This window comes from Gekko japonicus, unplaced genomic scaffold (genome assembly GCF_001447785.1).
Source record: "Gekko japonicus isolate JY-2015 unplaced genomic scaffold, Gekko_japonicus_V1.1 scaffold1280, whole genome shotgun sequence".
Classification (NCBI taxonomy): domain Eukaryota; kingdom Metazoa; phylum Chordata; class Lepidosauria; order Squamata; family Gekkonidae; genus Gekko; species Gekko japonicus.
The window spans coordinates 476,206-497,986 of NW_015165276.1; the positions used below are offsets into that span (position 1 = coordinate 476,206).

The 21,781-nt window shown below is 44.9% G+C and overlaps 1 protein-coding gene across 1 annotated transcript in view; it reads right to left on the bottom strand.

Moving 5' to 3' along the window:
* KRT222 (keratin 222, type II) overlaps nt 1–8,998 on the bottom strand; it is a 47,746-nt gene extending 38,748 nt beyond the window's left edge. Inside the window, exon 1 of the mRNA XM_015410263.1 lies at nt 8,903–8,998. Within this exon, the coding sequence (XP_015265749.1) occupies nt 8,903–8,998 (96 nt within the window). The remainder of the gene's footprint in view (nt 1–8,902) is intronic.
* Nucleotides 8,999–21,781: the final 12,783 nt, after the last annotated feature.

Consider the following 21,781-nt stretch of genomic DNA (forward strand, 5'->3'; position numbering starts at 1 on the left):
CGCATGCGTGCAAGACGATCTCTTAGCCCTGAGTATTGACTGAACCATGACCTCCCTCCCTGCCAGCTAACGAGATAATTAGCCAGCACTGAATATCATCACGGCTGTTGCTGGAAGGAATTTGTGCTGGCAAACGTCGTTTGTCAGGACCTGACTCCGTGTATCTCTGCTCCAGAACTCTTGTCGTCTTGATCCTCGGCTTTTGACCCTTGGCTTCGTTGACCCTGCTCTTTTCTCTGACTCCTCTGGCATCGTTTGGATTTATGGACATTAAACTCTGGTATGTCTGACCCTGGCTTTGGATTCTGATTTAAACCTGTTTGAACTTTGCTGCTTGTCTTACTCGGCTTGACTTCGGACTGCTCTTGGACTTTGCTTGCCTGCATCACGCCCCCTGGCCCTGCCGTGACAGTACCTATCTATATAGTTTAAGTTTTAAAAATTTGGCTCTCAAAGTACTGTTGATATTTCGTGCTGTTGACTAATGAGATTGGATTCATACCCCGTTCTTCACTACCCAGAGGAATCTCAGATTGGCTGACAAGTTTCTCATGGACCTCAAACCCTCAGAAGCTGACACTGTGCTGGTTACACTGACATTTAACTTACCACTCTATATTGGGGACTGTGAGACCCAGGTTCAGATAGTTTGGCATAGGCAACTGGGTTACTTTGGCCTAGGTCAAACTAAGCCCGGGGTTACAGGTTGTTGTGCAGTTAAAAAGAAGAAGTTAAAAAGAAGAAGAGATTGGATTCAGCTGACATTTAACTTACCACTCTGGCCAGGGGGGGGTTAGTATGGGTTACTCTGGCATGGCCCGGCAGGGGTTACTCTGTCCGGGGGGTGAATCCGGCCTGTTACACCGGGACTCCCGAGCAGTGGCAAGTGGGATGGTCGCGGCAGCGGACGGTCGGAGAGTGCGGCAGGGCGGAGTTGAGCGGAGGAGGGCTCGCGGGCTCGGGCGGCCTACAACAAAGAGCTTCGGCCAGGGAGTACTCGGAGCCGGCAGCGTGGGCCTGTGGGAATTGCAATAGGTCGGAGGGAGTTTTTCTGGGGGTCGAGGGGCCTAGAGCGGAGGGAGTTTTCCGTGGGGCTGAGGGGCCATTGGGCAGTTGGGCCTGGGGTGGGGCCGAGGGGGGCTTCTAGCAACACCTGGAGGTGAGGGGCCATTGGGCCACATTTATTTCCCCCAGTAAGGCCGTCGGCCAGGGACCGCTTCGATTTCCCAGACCGGGTTCAGCTTGGCTTGGTTTAGCCAGGAGCTCCCCCCCTCGCCACCTTTACCTGAGGGAATACCTCCTCCCTCACGGGTTGCTGGTTAGCCGCTAGCGGCCATTGCAAGAACTGGAGAGAGGCTCCCCCCTCTCGTGCGGCGTGAGGTTTCCGAGGGCTGCTACAGCACACGCCTTAAGGTGTGTGGAGGGACCAGCAGGCATTTTAAGGGGGCCCTATTTCAAGAACGGCGGCCAGCGGGGAGTCTCTTTGTTTAGAGGGACTACGACTCACGGGTTGTGCCTCAGCTGGGTAATTGGGGAGGGCCTGTTTCATCGTGCATTGGAACCTGAAGGCCACTATCACGCCGGGCGTCATCCCCTGGTGTGGGAGGAGCTTCAGCCGTGTCAGCGTTCGTCCCTTGGGGGAAGCCGGAGCCTCAGACTTGGAGTGGGGAGAGAGTTGCGTCACTCCCTATCCACCACTTCTTGGGGTTGACAGCTGCTTTAGGAACGCTTTCTCTGTCTGTACCTATGCCCGTCACCTTCGACATCCTCCCCGGCTCTACAGGCTTCCCCCTTTTTATATCCCTCCACCCGGAGCAAGCTCTCCCCTGCTCCTCCCTGGTTTCTGATAGGGCAGGTTCCTTGTCACTTCTTCCTGTCCCACCCCCTGGTTGGGCTGCTTGGGCGTCTCCAAGGGCAGGGCAACTTCCGGGGAATCCCTGGGCTTCACATGCGACCGAACGAGTGCATTGGCTCCTGTCGTCTTGGGTAAGACCCATCTCCCCCGGCTTTCCTGCAACCTGTTCCCCGCACGTCCGGGACTAGCCCTCCTCCTCCTGAGCCTTTCCCCGGCTGGCCGTCCATCTCTACCCCTTCGGAACTGTTCTCCGAGGGGTCTTCGCCCTCCGGGGCTTGTGGAGACTTCGGCACGGGTCACGCCAGTCCTGCCGCATCTGCCACAAGGGCCTCGGCAGAGGAGCACCCGTCCCTGGCTCTAGCAGTTCGCACACAAGGCCTTGCAAGTCAATCTAGCAGCTTGAAGTCAAGACTTTGCAAGTGGATAGGGAGCTTGGGCTGGTCACATCTTGCATTGAAGCCCGGTGGCTCAAGTGGTTAAGACACTGAACCACGGCCTGTAGAAGGCGGTAGTTCCACAGTGCGAGGCACGAGCGCCACAGGACAGAGTGAGCTTCTGTCTCTGGCCCAGCTTCCCCCAACCTTGCAGTTTGGGAGCAAGGAAGTGCAAGCAGAAAAATATTTTGGTTTCCAGGGGGCGAATAATACATCTAGAGTGATGCCTCCTAAAAAAGGTCAAGGCAAGGCTGCGGGCAAACGGCCGGTACCTAGGAAACCCCCACCTAAACCTGCACCACCAGTTCCTGAGGATGAGCAGGGTGACCCAATTAACACAGCTATTTTAGCCAGGATAGAAGCCCTTGAGAAGTGGAAGGCCAAACCACAGCAGGAGCCTCCCGCTCCATCTCACCCAAAAAAGCCTAAAAAGCCTGACATTTCTTCTTTTCAAGCGCAGATCTTTGCACGTTTGGCACTCTTCAAGGATGGTCACTCGTCCACTTCCGGGGCAGTGGACATGGATACAGGGTCTGTGCCAGAGGGCGAATAGAGTCAACAATTGGAGGTGTACATGGGTCCCAAGCACCCTGTGGAACAGGAGGGTAAGGCTAGCACAGGGGGACACATCGTGGCCATGGGGTCCAAGTGATCAGGGCACATTGGGGGCACCTTCTTCAGGCAAGGTTGCACCATCTGGGGCTGAGGCTTCTCCATCACCAGCTGCCTAGCACTTTGTGCCGCCCGCAATGGCTGGTGGAACTTCACAATATGCGGGGCAAGGTGGGTGGTACCCACCTAATCCGAGCGGCTATTCTTCTGAGCAAGTCCCTGCAAAAGCCGTACCGGAGGGCGATGTAGCCTTGCCTCTGGGAGACCATCTTTATATGGCTACTAGGGAAAATATCCTTAAAGGTAGCTATGTGGACGTGTTCACTCTATTATTTCGGGAAATTGATAAGAAAGAAAGGGAGGACCTGGATGATAGGGAGAAAGAGCACATTAAGAGGCGGAGGGTCGACAGGATCTGGGCCAATTGGCTCCCAGGTTTCCTCATATATACAGGTGTGATTGTGCGTCACCAGCCGTGGAGGTCATACGCACTTCTGCAATACTTAGATATTGTTTATAAAGCCTTTACGGGTTACACAGGGCATGCATGGTTGGAGTATGATGAGGGTTTCCGAGCGAGGGCAGCAACGAATCTTGCCTTACCCTGGGACCTGATTCACCCCCACCTGTAGCTGCAGGTTGTGTCCACGCCTAAATCAACAGCTGCTGAACACTTGGACAGCGGTCACGTGGTACACCGCTTGCAAAGTCAGTACCCCACCCAGGCACAGGTTGCGACCATGACTCAGAGGTGCCCGCTGTGTTGGGAATTCACCTCTCATGGGACTTGTAGCAGGAAGTCCTGTTCCTTTCGGCATGAGTGCCCCCTGTGTGCGGGGCCTCATCCACTTGCCGGGTGCCCCAAACTGAAAGGGCGTTGGGGAACAAGGGGAGGCAAGCGTCCAAGTTAGGCAGGAGGCCATGGGGCTGCTATTGACAAAGGGGCCCAGCCCAATTAAGTTGAAGGTGATGGAAGATTTTTTGAGGGATTACCCGAACAAACAAGACAGTAGATATTTAGATGAAGGGTTTTCATTGGGGTTTAGGATCCCTTTTCAAGATGAAAGGGCCCCCTTCTGGGCGTCCAATTTGAAGTCTGTACAAGGGATGGAGAGTATAGTCCGGGGAAAAATCGGGAAGGAATGTAAGGCGGGGAGGGTGCTGGGACCTTTCCTCCCCCCCCCAGTGCCTAATTTGCGGGTGTCTCCTTTGGGCGTTGTACCAAAGAAGGCCGCCGGCGAGTACCGCCTCATTCATCATTTATCGTACCCTCGGGGCGGTTCAGTGAATGACGCGATACCAAATGAGCTCTGTTCAGTGAAATATATGTCCTTTGACTAGGCCATGAAGGTAGTGAGAGCTTGCGGCCGGGGCGCACTTTTAGCAAAGTGCGACATTAAATTGGCTTTCAGGCTGCTGCCAGTCCACCCGGCAGATTTTGACCTCTTAGGCTTCGCTTTTGAGGGATACTATTATATGGATAGGGCCCTTCCCATGGGCTGTTCGGTGTCTTGTGCGGCATTTGAGAGGTTCAGTTCCTTTTTAGAATGGGCCTTGCATTCTCGGACCTGGTTAAGCTCTATGGCTCACTATTTGGATGATTTTTTGTTTGTGGGACGTAGGGGGACTCGGCAGTGTGAATTTTTACTGGCCAGTTCCATGGAAATGGCGGCGGAGCTGGGAGTCCCCCTTGCTGAGGAAAAGACCGAAGGGCCAACACCCATTTTGACATATTTAGGTATCGAAATAGACACAGTTCAGCAATGCTCGAGGCTCCCGTTGGACTAGTTACAATGCCTTCAGGTCATGGTTGAGAAATTTATAGAACTTAAGAAAATAACACTTTATGAGCTGCAGCAGTTGGTGGGCCATCTCACTTTTGCATGCAAAGTGGTGGCCCCAGGTCGGGCGTTTGTTAGGCGACTCTGCGAGGCTATGCGGGGCCTGTGCCGCCCACATCACAGGACCAGGGTGACGGATGGGATGTGACAGGACATCTTGCTATGGAGGGAGTTTTTACGCTCATTTAATGGGGTATCATTCTGGAGAGAAGATTTACAGTTAGAGGCCAAGATGCAGGTCACATCAGATGCAGCAGGCTCCTCAGGTTTTGGGGTATACTTCAGGGGACATTGGTGTGCTGAGGACTGGCTGCAGGACTGGTTTCGGGCAGGCTGGGTCAAGGACCTAACCTTTTTGGAGTTTTTCTCGATTGTAGCAGCAGTGGGGCTTTGGACAGTGGATTTTGCTGATCATACGGTCCACTTCTGGTGCAACAATCAAGCCACAGTACACGTAATAAATTCATTATCGTCCAAATCAGCACGAGTCATGGCGTTAGGGCATTTACATTGCTATGTTTGAGGAATAATATTTTGTTTCGCGCTAGGCATGTTCCGGGTGTAACGGGGTCGCTGACGCTCTCTCTCGAAAACAGATGGGGAGGTTCCGTCAGCTGGCCCTGGAAGCGGACGAGTGCCCGGGGAGGATGCCTCCCAGTTTTTGTCAGATTGGAGGCTTGAAGCTGAACGTGCAATAGGTTTGGCCCTCACCCCTTCAACTCAGAAAGCATACAGGATGGCGGGTCAGCAATTTGTCACCTTTAGGCAAGAGGCGGGATTGCGGCATGTTTGGCCCATTCCAGTTTCCCAACTTATGCAGTTTTGTGTTTATTTGAAGCGGAAGGGCCTGTCAGTTCGCTCTATAAGGGGTAAGCTGGCTGCCCTTGCCTACGCAGCTAAAGCAGCGGGGCATGAGGACAGGTCAACCGATTTCCGAGTCAAAAAGATATTGTACGGGTGGTCCCATGAGGCAGGACAACCACAGGACCACAGGGAGCCATTGACTCCGGCAGTGTTGAAGGGGCTGCGGGCGTAGTGGTCCGGCCTTTGTGCTGATGAATATGAGGCGGCCTTATTTCACGCTGCGTCGTTAATAGCATTTTTTGGAGCTATGCATATTAGCGAGCTCGTCCTTGCTTCACGGAACGACAATTCAAACAGGGCTATACGTTTTACTGACATCAAGGTCCAAGAAGCTAGTTTGGCCATTAATATCTGGCGGTCAAAGACTGATCTAGGGGGTAAGGGGTCAGTAATAAAATTGGGCCGTTGCTCCAAAGCGGAGCTATGCCTGGTAGTGGCGTTATGCCATTACCTGAGTCTCAGGGGGTCTAGGAATGGTGCATTATTTCAGCACAAAATTTCAATTTTGGCCACTGACACAGAGAGCGCTCAGTCAGTTGGGTCTGGGCGGGTTCCGCTTCGGGACCCATTCATTTAGAATTGGAGCTGCTTCCACGGCTGCTGCCATGGGATATTCGGGGGAAGACATACAAGGCATTGGACGATGGAGAACCTGTAGGAGCGGAGGAGAGTCACTATCTGCGGCCACAGTATGATTTTTTGGGCCGCTCATCAGGCCAAGAGGACGACATTTGGTTCTCAGTTGGGGCTGAGTAAGTTGGCATTGGTTGAATGGTGGGGACGGAGGGGCATGAATTGGCCCAGGTTACTCCCCCTATTGTTTGAAAAACGGCGTGGGCCGCCTCCTGATATTTTACTGGTGCACCTGGGTGGCAATGATCTCGGCCTGATGGAAGGCAAGGCCCTGGTCATCCAGGCCACAGAAGACCTGAAACTGATACGGGCAAGATGGCCCAGGGTGCAAGTAATTTGGTCTGCAATTCTACCACAGCATGTATGGTGCAACGTGGGGGATCCCAGATGCATCGACCAGTCTTGTCGCAGGGTGAACAGACAGATCCAGAAGGTGATGGAGGGGGTTCTGGGTCACTATTTACCACACCCTGGGATAGTGGTCGGTAAGACGGACCTCTACAGGGAGGATGGTATTCACTTGTCAAACGAGGGCAACAAGTTATTTTTGGAGGACATTCGGCAAGGGATCCGGGTTGCCTTCGGTTGTTAGGTGGCCACGTCAGCCAAAGCAGAGGCTTGACTTCACGAGTGGCAGAAGAGTGCAGGTTTAAGGAAGCGGAAAAATGGTGAGCACCTTTAGCTGTTCCTTGTTTTGGGAACCGGGGGGTCTTCAGGAACGGCCTGTAGGCTATTAAGGCCCTGGGCTGTGAATGACGATTCCCTCTGAGAACCTCTTGGGTAAGCTCCTCTCTGCAAGCTGCATGGTTTCAGGGGTAGGCCCTCCTGAGAGGCTACCAGTGGCTAGGCTGCTGGTCGCAAGCCAGATTAATGGCTCAAGACCGGGGTTGGTGGCTCGCCCACATATTAGGCAAGGAGGCTGGTCAGCCTGACCCCTGCCTTGCCTGTTCCGCTACTTAGGAAATGCTCCCTTGCCGTTTTTTGTGTTTATAAACTGTATATAGTTAATAAAGTGGCCCTTGTTTGATCCAAACTGTTGTCCGTCTCGTTACTCCGACTGTGGGGGCAAATAAAACCCCTAACAGTTAAACAATTACAAAACAAAGACAGTACTGTCAGCAAGCTCTAAAGACCCAAAGCAGCCTATTCCTACAGCTTCCTAAATGCCATGCCAAATAGAGATTTTACATTTCTCTGAAGGTTTAGTGTTTTCTGAAAGGCCATTCTGTGACCTCAGGCATCAGTTACAAAGGCCACAGTGGCCCCTTGCCACATATGTTTTTTTCCTTCCTATAATGAAGGAACACAATGGCTCTGTTGGAAAGAGGTTCTTTTTTTGTGTGGTGGTGCTAAGACATAAAGGCTTTTAAAGGTCAAAAGCAGCTCCTTAAAGTGAACTTGGAAGTAAACTTGTAGGCAGTGCTGCTGCAAGGTTGGTTGAATATACTTCTGCTTCCCCACTCCTGCCGGGAATGAGTTAAATATAAAAGATGATGGTCAGAAAATATTTGTACAGAGATCTGAGATCTGGCCTGTGTTACAGCTAGTTAGCTTTTTCCTTCTTCTTTGATCCAGGTGCTCCCACCATTGTGTTCACTTATAGTTTTGCAGTACAAACTGTATGTATGCATGTGTGTGTGTGTGTGTGTGTGTGTGTGTATAAATGATGAAGTAAAAGAGTGCCTACACACGCGCATAGGTGGAAGTGTACCGTGCTTGTGTGTTAGGTTTGGGCATGGGAGCCCCAGACTCAAAGTCCTGCTGTACTATGATGTTTCCAGAGTAGGCTTTAGGCAAGTCATTATCCTTTGGCCTAGCTTGTACTGTTGTGATGTTGAGAAAATGAAATGTGTCTCTAACAAGCATTTAGGGTTTGAAAGACATTAAACAAATAATATCAGACCTCTGTAGAACTAAGCCTGCCATAAACTGTAAAAAGGGCCACTCATTCAAAAACAACAGTTTTAAATCTCAAGTTCCATCCAGCTGGAATTTTTTGGTATATGACGTTCATGATAGATAGACTTGTCATCCAATGGTGATTCAGACATGTTTCTTTCTGTATATGAATTTTTAATGGTGTCATGTTGACCAGCTAACCTTTAAGAAACATGAGACTCAAAAGAAGCAACGAAAGCATTGCAGAATAGCATGGCACCCGCTTTTGTCTTCCAGGGGACACTGTATCACCCTGAGAGTAAAATAAATGTTCCCATAATCTTCTAGGTGCTTAGAAATCAAAACTCATCTCAATAATGGCTTCTATACCTCATCATTAGATGATGACTAATGTGGTTTTCCTGGGAAAATTTGTTTAGAAATGACGCTAGATCATAATTGCATTTATAATCTGATCTTTTTTCTTTTGAAGATGAAAAAAACATAACCCCTCTGTCATTCTGTTTAGGTACAGACAAAATATCTGAATGTAAGGAGACACAACACTCCACATTTATCCTTCCTGTTATACATCTCAACATATTTTCCCTTAGCTGTTTAGTCTAGAAACACTGCAGAGGGGGGGGGGAACCCTGATTCCCTTCCCCAATAATATGCTGCATTGAAAAGGAAATACTGTACCTCACAGAGGCTGAGAGAGGAACTGAGTACACATTGGACTGTCTCCTTATTCGAGTAGGTGCCTGTCTGTATGCAATCATTACCTGGGTCCCTGCTGAGAGGATGGTCTCTGTCTGACTTCTGGTGATGAGCGTTTCATACTTTGCCCTGATCTCATTGAGGAGCTGGGACAGTTCCATGCTGCTCCCATCCTCCACCTTGGCTAACTGATCCTTATTGATAGGGCGAGAAGGCTGCTGCAGAGTGTTCCCAGCCTGCAGTAAGCCAGAGAGAGGAGGGTGAAGAGGGAGAGAAACACAGATTTTTTAAAGTGGCAGAGTTCTGTTTTTAAAGCTACATTGAATAATCCTTTACACAGCTCTGAAGTCGTCAGATTTTATCATGGAACCACTTTGCACGTGGCAGAGACACCTCCCTCGATTCTACTATGTTTGTAGCAAAAATGCATCCACTGAGAAAGCATCTAGTGATAATTTTAAAAATTAGATTAATCTCAGAGCTGAGATTTGCAATGCATCAGTAGTGTGACATGAGTGCCTTGGACCGCCTGGGCTAGCCCGATCTCTCCAGATCCTGGGAGCTAAGCAGGGTAGGCCCAGGTTAGTAGTTGGATGTGAGACCGCCAAGGAATTCCAGGGTAACTACACAGAGGCAGGCAATGGCAAAGTACCTCAGAACATTTCTTGCCTTGAAAACGCTTCAGGGTTGCTGTTAGTCGGCTGCAACCTGAAGCCACCACAAAGATATCTAGGGCAAATAGATGCTGCAGGTTCCTAGCTTGTGTGTGCATGGCCCAAAAGAAATGCACATTTTATTAAAGAAGCTGATCAGTTTCCATGGCAGGCAAAGAAATGTACAAAGCAATCCTACTTTGTTCATCTCAGGCAAACCTATGATATTGTATTTGTGATTGCTGATTGCTGATCCATCAAAGCATAGTAGAAGCAGCCTATGGCATGCTTTAGATTTTGTAAAGTGGGGAGGTACAAAGACTGAGGGAATGCCAGGCAAAACAAAGAGGTTTTCACCTGCTGGCAGAAGACAGCAATTGAAGGGGACAGGGAAGTCTCTCTGGGGAAAGCGTTCCAGGGTTTTGTTGCCATGACCGAGAAGGCCTGCTCCCAGGTTGCCACCCACCTAATAGAAGAAGAAGAAGAAGAAGAAGAAGAAGAAGAAGAAGAAGAAGAAGAAGAAGAAGAAGAAGATCTCTTGCCCAAGGTCATCCAGCAGCTGCAAGTGGAGGAGTGGGGAATCAAACCCAGTTCTCCCAGATTAGAGTCTGCGCTCCTAACCACTACACCAAACTGGGGACACCTGAAGCAGAGCCTTGAAAAATGACTGTGGTGGTGAAGTAAGTTCCTAATGGAGTAGACTGCCCTTCAAGTATGCTGGTCCAAACCATGTAGGGTTTTAAAGGTAAACGGTAGCACCTTGAATTGTGCCCAGAAACAGATTGGGAGCCAGAGCAGATGGGTCAAGACTGGAGTGATATGGTCCCTGTGACCCACTCCAGTCAACATATTGGCTGCAGTGTTCTGTCCCAGTTGAAGTTTCTGAACACTTTTCAAAGGCAACCCCATTGTAGGGTGTGTTGCAGTAATCTAATCTAGATATAACCAGAAGTAATCTAATCTAGATATAACCAGAAGTAATCTAATCTAGATATAACCTCTCTGCATATCACACCTAATCCAATCACACCTGCTATTTGCCTGCTAATGACATTTGGCATCTGAAATCACTCCAGTTTCCAATATATAGTACAGATGGACTCACATTCTAGCTGTATCTGAAGAAGTAAATGTTGTTAGATTTTAAGGTGCTAATGGACTCCTACTGTTTTCTAGATGTAACCAAAGTATGTACCACAGTGGCCATAACTTTTCTGACCAGGAAAGGCTACAATTGCTAAGATGTTCTTTTGGCCATAGCTGCCACTTGCTTATCCAGCAATAGGCCTGGGTTCAAGAGCACCCTCAAACTATGGACACCAGAATGGTTGGCGCATTAATTCCCAGGTCAGACTTTCTGTTCATCAGTAGCACTTCCGTCCTGTCAGGATTAAGCTTCAGTTTATTACCCCACATCTGCCCCAGAACAGTAATGTTCAGCATTTCTACAGTCTCCCTGAGATATAGACAGCTCCGTAGCTAACAACTTTTTTCTTGGGGGGCCAATTTTTTTCTCGGGGGGCCTGCCATCAGGAGAAATGTCCCCTCCCTGTCCCCCTCCTCCTCCTCTCCCCGTGCTGCTTCTGGCATGATCCTCTCCACTCCTTTGCAGAAAAGCAGCACGATGCCAGTGGGGTGGGAGGGAAGCCTGAAGCCACGAAGGTCGGCGGAGTCGGGGAGAGAGAAGCACAGCGGGAGTCACCCGAACCTGCCGATGCCATCAGAGCACCAAGCAGCCTGCAGTGGAGTTGTGAAGCTAACGGGGCTGGCGGCAATTGCAGGGCTGGCGGCTGGAGTGTGGGGGAGGGCCAGGCTGTCCTCCCAGATTGCGGGAAGGGGAGGCGGCCCTGGGCAGGAGCAGAGAGTGAGTGAGTGGCTGGCTGCATTGGCTGCCAGCTATGGTACTCGGTCTGGGCTCCTGGACACCAGTGGGGAGTCGGTGGGGCTGAGCTCTTGGTTAAGTAGGCGTTGGACTGTTCGGGCCAGAGGAGCTGATGCTTTGCAGCTGGCCAGGGAGAGCCAGGTCCCTGGAGGGGGGAGGGAGGGGGAGTTGAAGATCAGGGGAGGGGCCCATGAAAACCATGGGGGGCAGGCCCCATGGGCCCCGTGGCAGCTACAGGCCTGGATATAGATCTGATACATGTGACAGAAACCTGGATGGATGGTACTGCCACATGTATTTCGTCTGAATTTCAAAATGCATGTGAATTCCAAAATGCACAATACCGGAGGATCACCAGTCTGGGAAGGGTAGAGGTGGTGATCCTTTGGTATTATTGCTCCCACTTTGTCCAATGTTTATATTAACTCTGGTTAAAATCTGACCTCAACTCTTATTTCCCCAAACTGGCCTCTAGACTGCTTTCAATCTTACTTCATGCAGATGACGCAGTACTGTTCATCATCAAGTATCTTCTGTGTAGGCACCAGTGTTCCCTCTAAGCTGAGTTAGTGTGAGCTAGCTCACAGTTTTTTAGCCTCCAGCTCACACATTTTGTCTTCACTCAGGAAGGATGGCTCCAGAGCAAGCTAATTTATGCAGCAGACAAATCGCTTGTTCACAACTTTAATGCCAGTAGCTCACAAAGTAGAATTTTTGCTCACAAGACTCCACAGCTTAGAGGGAGCATTGGTAGGCACACATGGGGATTGCGTGTGAGCAGGTGTGCCACTGGATAGGTCTTTACAGCTAAAAGCTTCCAGGGTGTGCTGTGCACCAGAAGCTTGTTCTATCCAGGGATAACATGCTTCTGTGCAGCAGTGCCCCTTACCCTCAGTTCCTCTTTTGCTGCTTAAGGATAAGGTCATGTTTTTGGAGTCTCTAGCTACAGTCAGGAGGATTTCGTCCAGATTTGTTAAAGCTATGTTGGCTTCTGAGTCCCTTCCGGGCTCTTTTTGTATCAGGAGCTCCTTTGCATATTAGGTGACACACCCCTCATGTAGCCAATCCTCCAAGAGCTTACAGTAGCCCCTGTAAGAAGAGCTCTGTAAGCTCTTGGAGGATTGGCTACATGAGGGGTGTGTCACCTAATAGGGAAAGGAGTTCCTGCTACAAAAAGAGCCCTATGACCCAAACTGATGAACATGACCTTTGTCTTTTCTGTTTGGGTTAAGGGCATTTTGTCTCCACATGTAAGGCCTGTCAACACTTCACGCCTAAAGCTAGGGGGGATACGGCATTGAAACTTAAGGCAGCATTGTGGGAGAATGCCCTTAAAGCCTCGGAGCCCTTGTCCAAGTCAGCCCTGGAGAAAGCTCCCAATTCCACATCTTTGAAATTGATGTATTCGGCTTCACTTCCTGGATCTGTGTCTTGGCGGATCTGATCTCCCCACAGGCTCATGAGCCTCCAGCTAAGAAGGCTAAAGGCAAGACAAAGGAAAATCGTAGATTGGGTCCCCAGCAGAATACTCCCATCTGCACTCCTGAGCCAATGCCAGTCTTGCAGGAAAATCCCAGGACTCCATCTCTGGGTCCAAGATCTCCACCTGTTTCTATTTCCTGAAGGACTAGGACTCCTGGTAAATTGGGATAAATCATGATTAATTCCATCTCAGAGAGCACGGTTTATTGGACCTGCACTAGATTCCCTAGTGAGGAAAGGTTTTCTACCTCCCAAAAGGGTACAGGCTATCTTTGCCTTGATGAGAAAGTTCAAATCTCACCAGTTCCAATTAGTTTGGACAATTCTGTGCATTTTGGGATATATGGCTTCTACCACTGCAGTCCTGCCTGTGACTAGGTTACATATGCGACTCCTGCAGCTCTAGTTTCTATCTTGTTATAGAGATATAACAACGCTGAGTCAATACAATCACCAGGATAGAATATTCAGTAAACAGAGAAATAGGATTTGGGTTGTAGGACCAACTGGAAATCTAAAAAAAATTGAAGGAAAGCATAAGTGTTAACATGACACATTAAATTTAAAATTACATAATAGGATCTAACTTACAGCAAATGATACCCAGTAGTACAAAGCACAGTCCCTAATAATTTGTCCAAGTAACTTTGTGAATCCTTTTGTACAGTGCTACTCTATTATCCGCATAGAAAATCTCCAATTCAGTTTTGCATAGTTTGCAGAAAGCCAGGATAGCTAGTCCAAAATCATTTTGTTTACCAGAAGAGCTAAGCATAGATGGATGATGAGAATACTACTGAGCAGGTGATGTGTTTCAAATAGGTGTAATTTTTCATTTGACTGGTTCTTGGCACACTCAAGTTAAAAATGCAGTTGGAAATGCCCAGAGAAGTGTCTCTGCTTTGGGGGGAAAAGTTCTATATCAGAGCTTCCGGTCGTTGATGAGAGCAGATGCGAGTTACCTACAGAAGGAGCTAATAGAGTTAACAGCAAGAAGCTTCAAAGAAACCTACAAACCAAAGCTAAGTATTGTGTAAAAACTTATGGAGGGGGAACTTTACAGGATAATTAAAATAGAATAACACTCAGGCATTAAGGGAAATTTAACTATATACCTTTAAGGCTGCCATTAAACAGGAAAGTTAGGATTAATCAGAGTATAACTAAAATAAGAGCCTAAAAAAAAAAGAATGTGACACAGGAAGAATAGTAGAATAGACCCTACTTTAATCCATATTTGTCATGTACCTGTTTTTTCTTGGTGCTGCAGCCGGGAGACATCTGGAGCCGAGCCGGTTTGGAGTGGGAGAAGACGCTGAGCCGGGGTGTGGTCGAGGGGCTGAGTGGAGGCTGGTCAGAGTGCCAGAGCTGAGACAAGGAGAATCGAGGGCAGAGTGCTGAGACAAAAGATCAGAGGGTCCGGAAGCGCGAGGAGCGGTGGAATCAGCAATTGGCGATCGGAAGGCCAGGCGAGAGTGCGGGAGACATCAGAGAGGATCGGAGAGGATCAGAGAGGCTCAGGCGACTACGGAGGACTTCAGAGGAGGCGGAGATTGAAGAGAGAGGAAAGACCGGGAGCTGCGAGAGACTGTGGATGGAGACGACAGAGAGTGGGAGGGGCTGTAAATGATGGGCAAGTGATAAGAAACAGCAAGCCAGAGAATTAAAGGGACAGAGACTTAGTGGAAAACATCAAAGACTGAGAAACAAGTCATAAGGAAAAAGGAGGAACCAAGAAGTACAACAGGGGATTGGTTGTAGTAGTGCAGTTTAAAAGGAACATACAAAATAGAATCTAATAAGCAAAAGTAAAAGGCAAAGAGAGAGAATAAGATACAAGATAGAAGAGAATAGTAAATAAAAATAAAAGGGAAAGAAAGGGGGGGGAACGGAAAATAAAGATTAAAATAAATAATATTAGAATAACCGAATGGCTACAGGTAATAGTGGAACAAGTGGAACTAGAAGAGTACCTATAAAGTCACCTGGACAAACAACCATACAAAGCCAGTTAAAGACAAGCACAATGAGCACAGTACAAATTAATACAAAAGAACTAAAAGCATTAATACAGGAATGTGTAGCAACAGAAATGAAAAATTTCGCAGAAGTCACACTACCACCATTAATTAAACAGGAAATGGAACCAATTCACACCCAGATACAATCACTAGCACAACAATTAAAGATAGATACCGAAGAGATTAAAAAGCATATTAATGAAAACAGACAAGAAATAATGATAATAGCAACAGCAAATAAAGAAATAGAAGAAAAGGTACAAGAAATAGAACAAGAGGTACAAGAGTCTAGAGTGAGAGCAGACGGAATAGAGGAGGCACTGATGGGTTTACAAATGGAAAGAGCCTCTCTTATTATTAGGTACCAAAATGTACCAGAAACTATAGAAAGAAACCTAAAAGAAGAAATGGTAAAAAATATTGCTGAACAACTAAAAATAGGAACCATGGAGGAGACTGACAATGAGATTGACCAAGTATATAGAAAAAACTCTGCTTATTCAAGAAGAAATAAAACACCAAGGGAAGTTTATATGAAATTCACGAGAAGAAATATGAGAGACAAGATCCTTAGAAAAGCTAAAATGACAAAATTGGTGATACAAGAGCAAGAAATAAAAGTATTAAAGGAAGTCCCCTGGAGAATTAGAGAGAAAAGGCAAAACTACACAATCTTAGCGAAATTACTGAGAGAAAATGATATTTCGTATTGTTGGCTCATGCCAGAATGCATGCTGTTTAGTTTTGAGGGAAGACGGTATAGAATAGATTCAATATTCAAATTAGAAGACTCTCTAGACAGAAATGGGGAAAACCTAGGATGGCAGAATGAAGACAGAAGTGATAAAGATGAAGAAGAAACAGGAGAGGAGACACAGAAAGAAAATAAAGAGAGAAACAAAAGAAGAACATACTTTACACCTTCACAAATGTTAACAAGACATCAACGAACAGCAAAAGAACAAGACAAGGACAACAAAGCTCAAAATGGTGAAAAATAGAAAGTTTAAAATATTTTCTACCAACGTTAATGGATTAAATAACCCGGCAAAACGCAGAAGAATATTCCACCAGATAAAGAAATTACAAACGGATATAGCATGTATACAGGAAACCCACATTAAAAAAGAAGACAAAAAATACTTAGAAAATAAAAAATTAGGCAAACTATTTGTAGCATCATACACACAGAAAAAAAGAGGGGTGGCCATATATGTAAAATAATATTTAAATCCAGAACTTAGATTTGCATCAGAAGATGAAAGAATTTTGGTGATATCAATTGTAAAACAAAATAAACAAATCATAATTATAAACATCTATGCACCCAATCAGGCACAAGAAAAATTCTTTAAAGATTTGAGAGAACTATTAACAGCATATGAGAGGATGGAAATATGTATAATAGGAGACTTTAATGCAGTATGGGATAGAAAAAAAGATAGGAAAACTCATGCTAAAAACAAAAATTCAGGAAACATACTACTAAAACAGTTCTATGAAACAGTCGAAGAATACAATATGGTTGGTGTGTGGAGAATACATAATCCAGAAAAGAAGACTATACATTTTATTCAAATAGACATAACTCATGGTCCAGAATTGACATGATGTGGATGTCAACAACATTAGTAATAGATATAATGGAGGTAGAAATAATTCCTAATACTTTTGCTGACCATAGCCCGATAATATTAACTTTCCGGACGAAACCTAAGATATTAAGATGGAGAATAAATAAAAACTTAATAAAAGATAAAAAAAATGCCAGTAGAACAGAAGAAGACATAACAGAATTTTTTAAAAGAAATATACAAAAAGAAATGCCAATAGAAACAGTATGGGACACCTTTAAAGCCTTTTTAAGAGGCTGGTTTATAAACCAAGACGCTTGGAAAACAAAACAAAGAAATAAACAATATGATGATCTGACTATGCAAATCAGGAAAGAAGAGGATAAATTGAAAAAGCACACCAAAGACCCAGCTAGAATAAGAACAAACTTGAAAATATTACATCACCATATGAACCTTATATTAACACAGGAACTTGCCAAGAACATAGAATTTGCTAAGCACTACTATTTTGAGAATGCTAATAAACCCACAAGATGGCTAGCCTACAAACTAAGGAAAGAAGGAGGGAAAAGAATAGTTAAAGCATTGAGAAATAGCAAGGGTGAAGAAAAAGGCAATACAATAGAAATGAAAAAGATAGTGCAAAATTTTTATACAACTCTTTTTCAGCAAAGAAAACAAGACAAAAATAATATACTAGAATATATACATAAGAAAAACACTAACAGTTTTAATGAGGAACAAAACAGAATTTTAAACGAGCCAATAACAATATGCAAAATTGTAGAAGCAACGAAAAAACAAAAGAAAAATAACCCCCCCGGACCAGACGGGATTCCAATTGAGATTTACCAAAGATTTATCGACCAGATAATACTAGTACTTAAAGAAATATTTCAAAAAATACCACAATCCGAAAAAATGCCAAATTCCTGGAATTCTGCATTAATTACACTGATACACAAACCAGATATGGACGATAAAGCGATCAAGAATTATAGACCAATTTCATTATTAAATGCAGATTACAAAATCTTCGCATCAGTGATAGCGGCAAGGTTTAAGAAAGTCCTATCACAAATCATACATCAGGATCAAGCAGGATTTCTGCCAAAAAGAAAAATTAAAAACAATATCAGGACGATAGTAGATGTATTAGAATACTATGAAGAACATTCAAACAAATCGATGGCGTTGATATTTCTTGATGCTGAAAAAGCACTTGATAACGTAAGCTGGCAATTTATGTTACAAAAATTAGAAAGATGGAATTGTGGGACAAACTTTTTGAAGATGATAAAAGCTATATATAGAAATCAAACGGCTAAAATTCAAATTAATGGAGAAATGACGGAAAAAATTAACGTGCAGAAGGGAACGAGACAAGGCTGCCCCCTATCACCACTGTTATTTATATTTACGTTAGAAAAATTAATCAATCAAATTAGAGAAGATAAATTAATTAAGGGATTGAAAATCAACAAAGATGAATTCAAAGTACAAGCCTTTGCGGATGATTTAGTATTTATACTGGAAAATCCGGTAATATCCTTAAAACAACTAATAGAAACAATACAAAATTATGGTCAAGTGGCAGGGATGAAGATAAATGTTAAAAAATCCAAAATAATGCAGAAAAACATGGAAAAAATCAAAAGAAGCAAATTATGGAAATATCTGGAATGGAGCTGGCAAAAAAGTCAAATACTTAGGGATAACGGTATCAAATAGGAACAACACACTGATGGAAGATAATTACATCAAATTACTAGTCGAAATAAAAAAGGATCTACAAAGATGGCAGAATTAAATCTCTTTTATGGGGAAAATAGCGATAATAAAAATGAACGTGTTGCCAAGGTTTCTGTTTTTGGCACAAAACTTACCATTAAGAAAAAACAACTATTTTCAAGAATTAGAAAAAATATGTAACAAATTTATATGGAATGGCAATAAAGCAAGAATTAATCGAAAAGTAATGCAGGATAAGAAAGGGGGGGCTTTGGAATGCCCAACTGGGAACTATATTATAAAGCAGCAACTTTGACTTGGATTAGGGAATGGATACTCATGGAAAATTCCAGAATATTGAGTCTAGAAGGATTTAATCTAATGATAAAGTAAAGGTAAAGGTTCCCTTGCTTGAAAGCCAGTCGAATCCGACTCTAGGGTTGCGGTGCTCATCTCCGTTTCAAAGCTGAAGAGCTAGCGCTGTCCGAAGATGTTTCCGTGGTCATGTGGCTGGCATGACTAAACACCAAGGCGCATGGAACGCTGTTACCTTCCCACCGAAGTGGTACCTATTTATCTACTTGCAATTTCTTGCTTTCGAACTGCTAGGTTGGCAGGAGCTGGAACTAGAGATGAGAGCTCACTCCACCATGTGGCACCTCGGTCTCGAACTGCTGAACTTCTGACCTTCCACAGCCTGCAGTTCAGCGTCTTAACCACTTGAGCCACCACAGCTCTGATGGGGTGGCATAAATACGTATGGTATGATGAAGAGAAAACGAGAATTTTTTTTGATTCACATACATTAAGAGGTTCATTAATGAAAATATGGAAAGAAATCAGAAAAACTTTCTATATTAAAATACCAAAATGGGTGGCGCCTATTGAAGCCATGACAAAACATACTCAGACAAATATAAGAAAATAACATACAGGGAATTGCTAAATAAAGAGAATGAACTAAAATCCGAAAAAGAATTAGAAAAATAAAATATAAAACTTACATGGTGGGATAATCTACAATTAATGTCAAAATTTAACAAATATTAAAAAATAGGCTTTTACGATAATAACAATGAATTAGATAAGATCTGGCTCTCCTCAAACGATAAGCTGATACAAAAATTATATAACTTTTTATTAGTGGTTTATCTAATAGATGGAATGGTAAAAGGAACCATGATAGCTTGGATGAGGGATTTGGGACATCTCATAGAAGAAGAACAATGGTCCAAAATATGGAGCTCAGCAAAAATGATTAGAGCAATTCCATATAAAGAAAATATATTGATGATGTTTCATAGGTGGCATTGGACTCCAGATAGGATAGCGAAATGTTATGGAAAGGCTAACAAAAATTGTTGGAAATGTAAGAGCAATTTTGGTCCTTTTATACATGTTTGGTGGAGATGTGAAAGAATTCAAAATTACTGGACTAAAATATTTAAAATATTAAAAGAGATTACAGGAATAGAGATTCCATTTGTACTGGAGATTGCCCTCTTAAACATGATCCCAAGTAATTATAGCAGCTAGAATAAATATTTAATAAGTTACACTTTGACTGCAGCAAGAATTATACTAGCAAAATACTGGAAAGGAGAAAAAATACCTCCTATGGAAGAAGTGTTAGACAAAACGTTGACAATAGCGGAGATGGATAGACTAAATGTTTTGTTGCAGGAAAAAGAATATGAAATATTTGAACAAAGATGGAAGAAGTTTTATGTTTGGTTAGAGGAGACAAAAAAGTGACCCCCTCATGGATCACTGCCTTGTCGTGGCGAGGGGGCTTGAGCAGTTCAATGAAGCTGTGGGCTATGCCGTGAAGGGGTAAAAGAGGAGAGCGCAAAAGTGGGCTTGAAGCTCAACATCAAAAAAACTAAGATCATGGCATCCGGCCCCATCACTCCTTGGCAAATAGAAGGGGAAGTCGTGGAAGTAGTGACAGACTTCACATTCCTGGGATCCCAGATCACCATAGACTGTGACAGCAGCCATGAAATTAAAAGATTTCCTTGGGAGGAAAGTGATGGCGAACCTAAACAGCATGATAAAAAGTAGAGACATCACCCTGCCAACAAAAGTCCGCATGGTCAAAGCAATGGTATTCCCAGTAGTCATGTATGGCTGTGAGAGTTGGACTATAAGGAAGGCCGAGCGCCGAAGAATAGATTCTTTTGAACTATGGTGCTGGAGAAGACTCTGGAGAGTCCCTTGGACTGCAAGAAGAACAAATCAGTCGATCCTAAAAGAAATCAACCCTGACTGTTCCCTGGAAGGCCAGATAATGAAACTGAAGCTCAAATACTAGTTTGGCCACCAAATGAGAAGGGAGCACTCACTGGAGAAGACCCTGATGCTGGGAAAGATTGAAGGTCAAAGAAGACAGGGACGGCAAAGGATGAGATGGTTAGACAGTGTCAAAGATGCAACGAACATGAAATTGAGCCAACTTCAGAGGACGGCGGAAGATAGGAGGGCCTGGCGGGAGCTGGTCCATGGGGTCGCGAAGAGTCGGACTCGACTGTGCGACTGAACAACAAAATGATATATGTATTTTATTCGATAAGTGGATATGTATGATATAAATAATAAATAAACCGGGGGGGGGGAAGGAGGCCAGTATGTCTCTTCAGCTATTCGTGTCTTTGTGGCCAAGGTTATGTACATATGCCAACTTTGGATCCTTTGAAATAATTCAGACCAAACTTCTGAGAAGCATATTTGTGGCTCCCCACTGTGTTCCCAATGCAGTTTTGCATCTAGAAACCGGTTTAATTTATCTGGAAGCTTGTGAATGTATACACAGGATCAATTACTGGCTGAAGCTTGTTTTGTCTCCTGTGGCTCTTGCACCTTTAACACTAACAGACACCTCTCAGTCAAAATGGAAAAGTTATCTTTCAGGGAAATTATAATCCATTGCATATTCTCCCAGTAGTTTAATAGCCTTGGGTTATTTCAAAACTAAAATTGAAATTCAGCAAAAGATTTATTTATTTATTTGGGGCACCATTTAAGATCTGCTGCAAAATAGCATCCCTTCAGGAACAAGAAACTGGTGTTATCTAACGTTCTAGCTAATTTACTGATTACAGGAGAGCTTTCTCTCAGGCAGGCCCGTAGCTACAGTGGGGCATTTCGGGGCTACCCCCCCCCGACTTGTTGGCAAGGCCCCCTTACTTCCCATCCAGCCCAGGGCATCGCGGCCTTCTCCCCTGGGTTAATTTGATTAGCCAGTGCCCCCTAATAAATTTAAATGCCCCCTGATTTAAAAAATCCTGGCCACAGGCCTGCTCTCAGGCCTGTCTCAGTGTTCTTCCATCTGCTTTATTAAAAGGGAAATAACATGGTGCACCTCTTCAGGAGCATTTATGCCCTTGCAATGCAGGGGAAATTGAAATGGCATGTACTTCTGTTCTCCATCTTGTATAATGACCTTAGATACATATTTATTATACCTATCCTCTGAAAAATCCTGGGAAAATTGGATGGATGGTATACCTCTTTTCTCTCTGTGGACATTGAATCTGAAACCTCAGATAAAGTTGCCAGATTTTGTGCACCTGTTAAGTATTTAATGGATTATACTAGA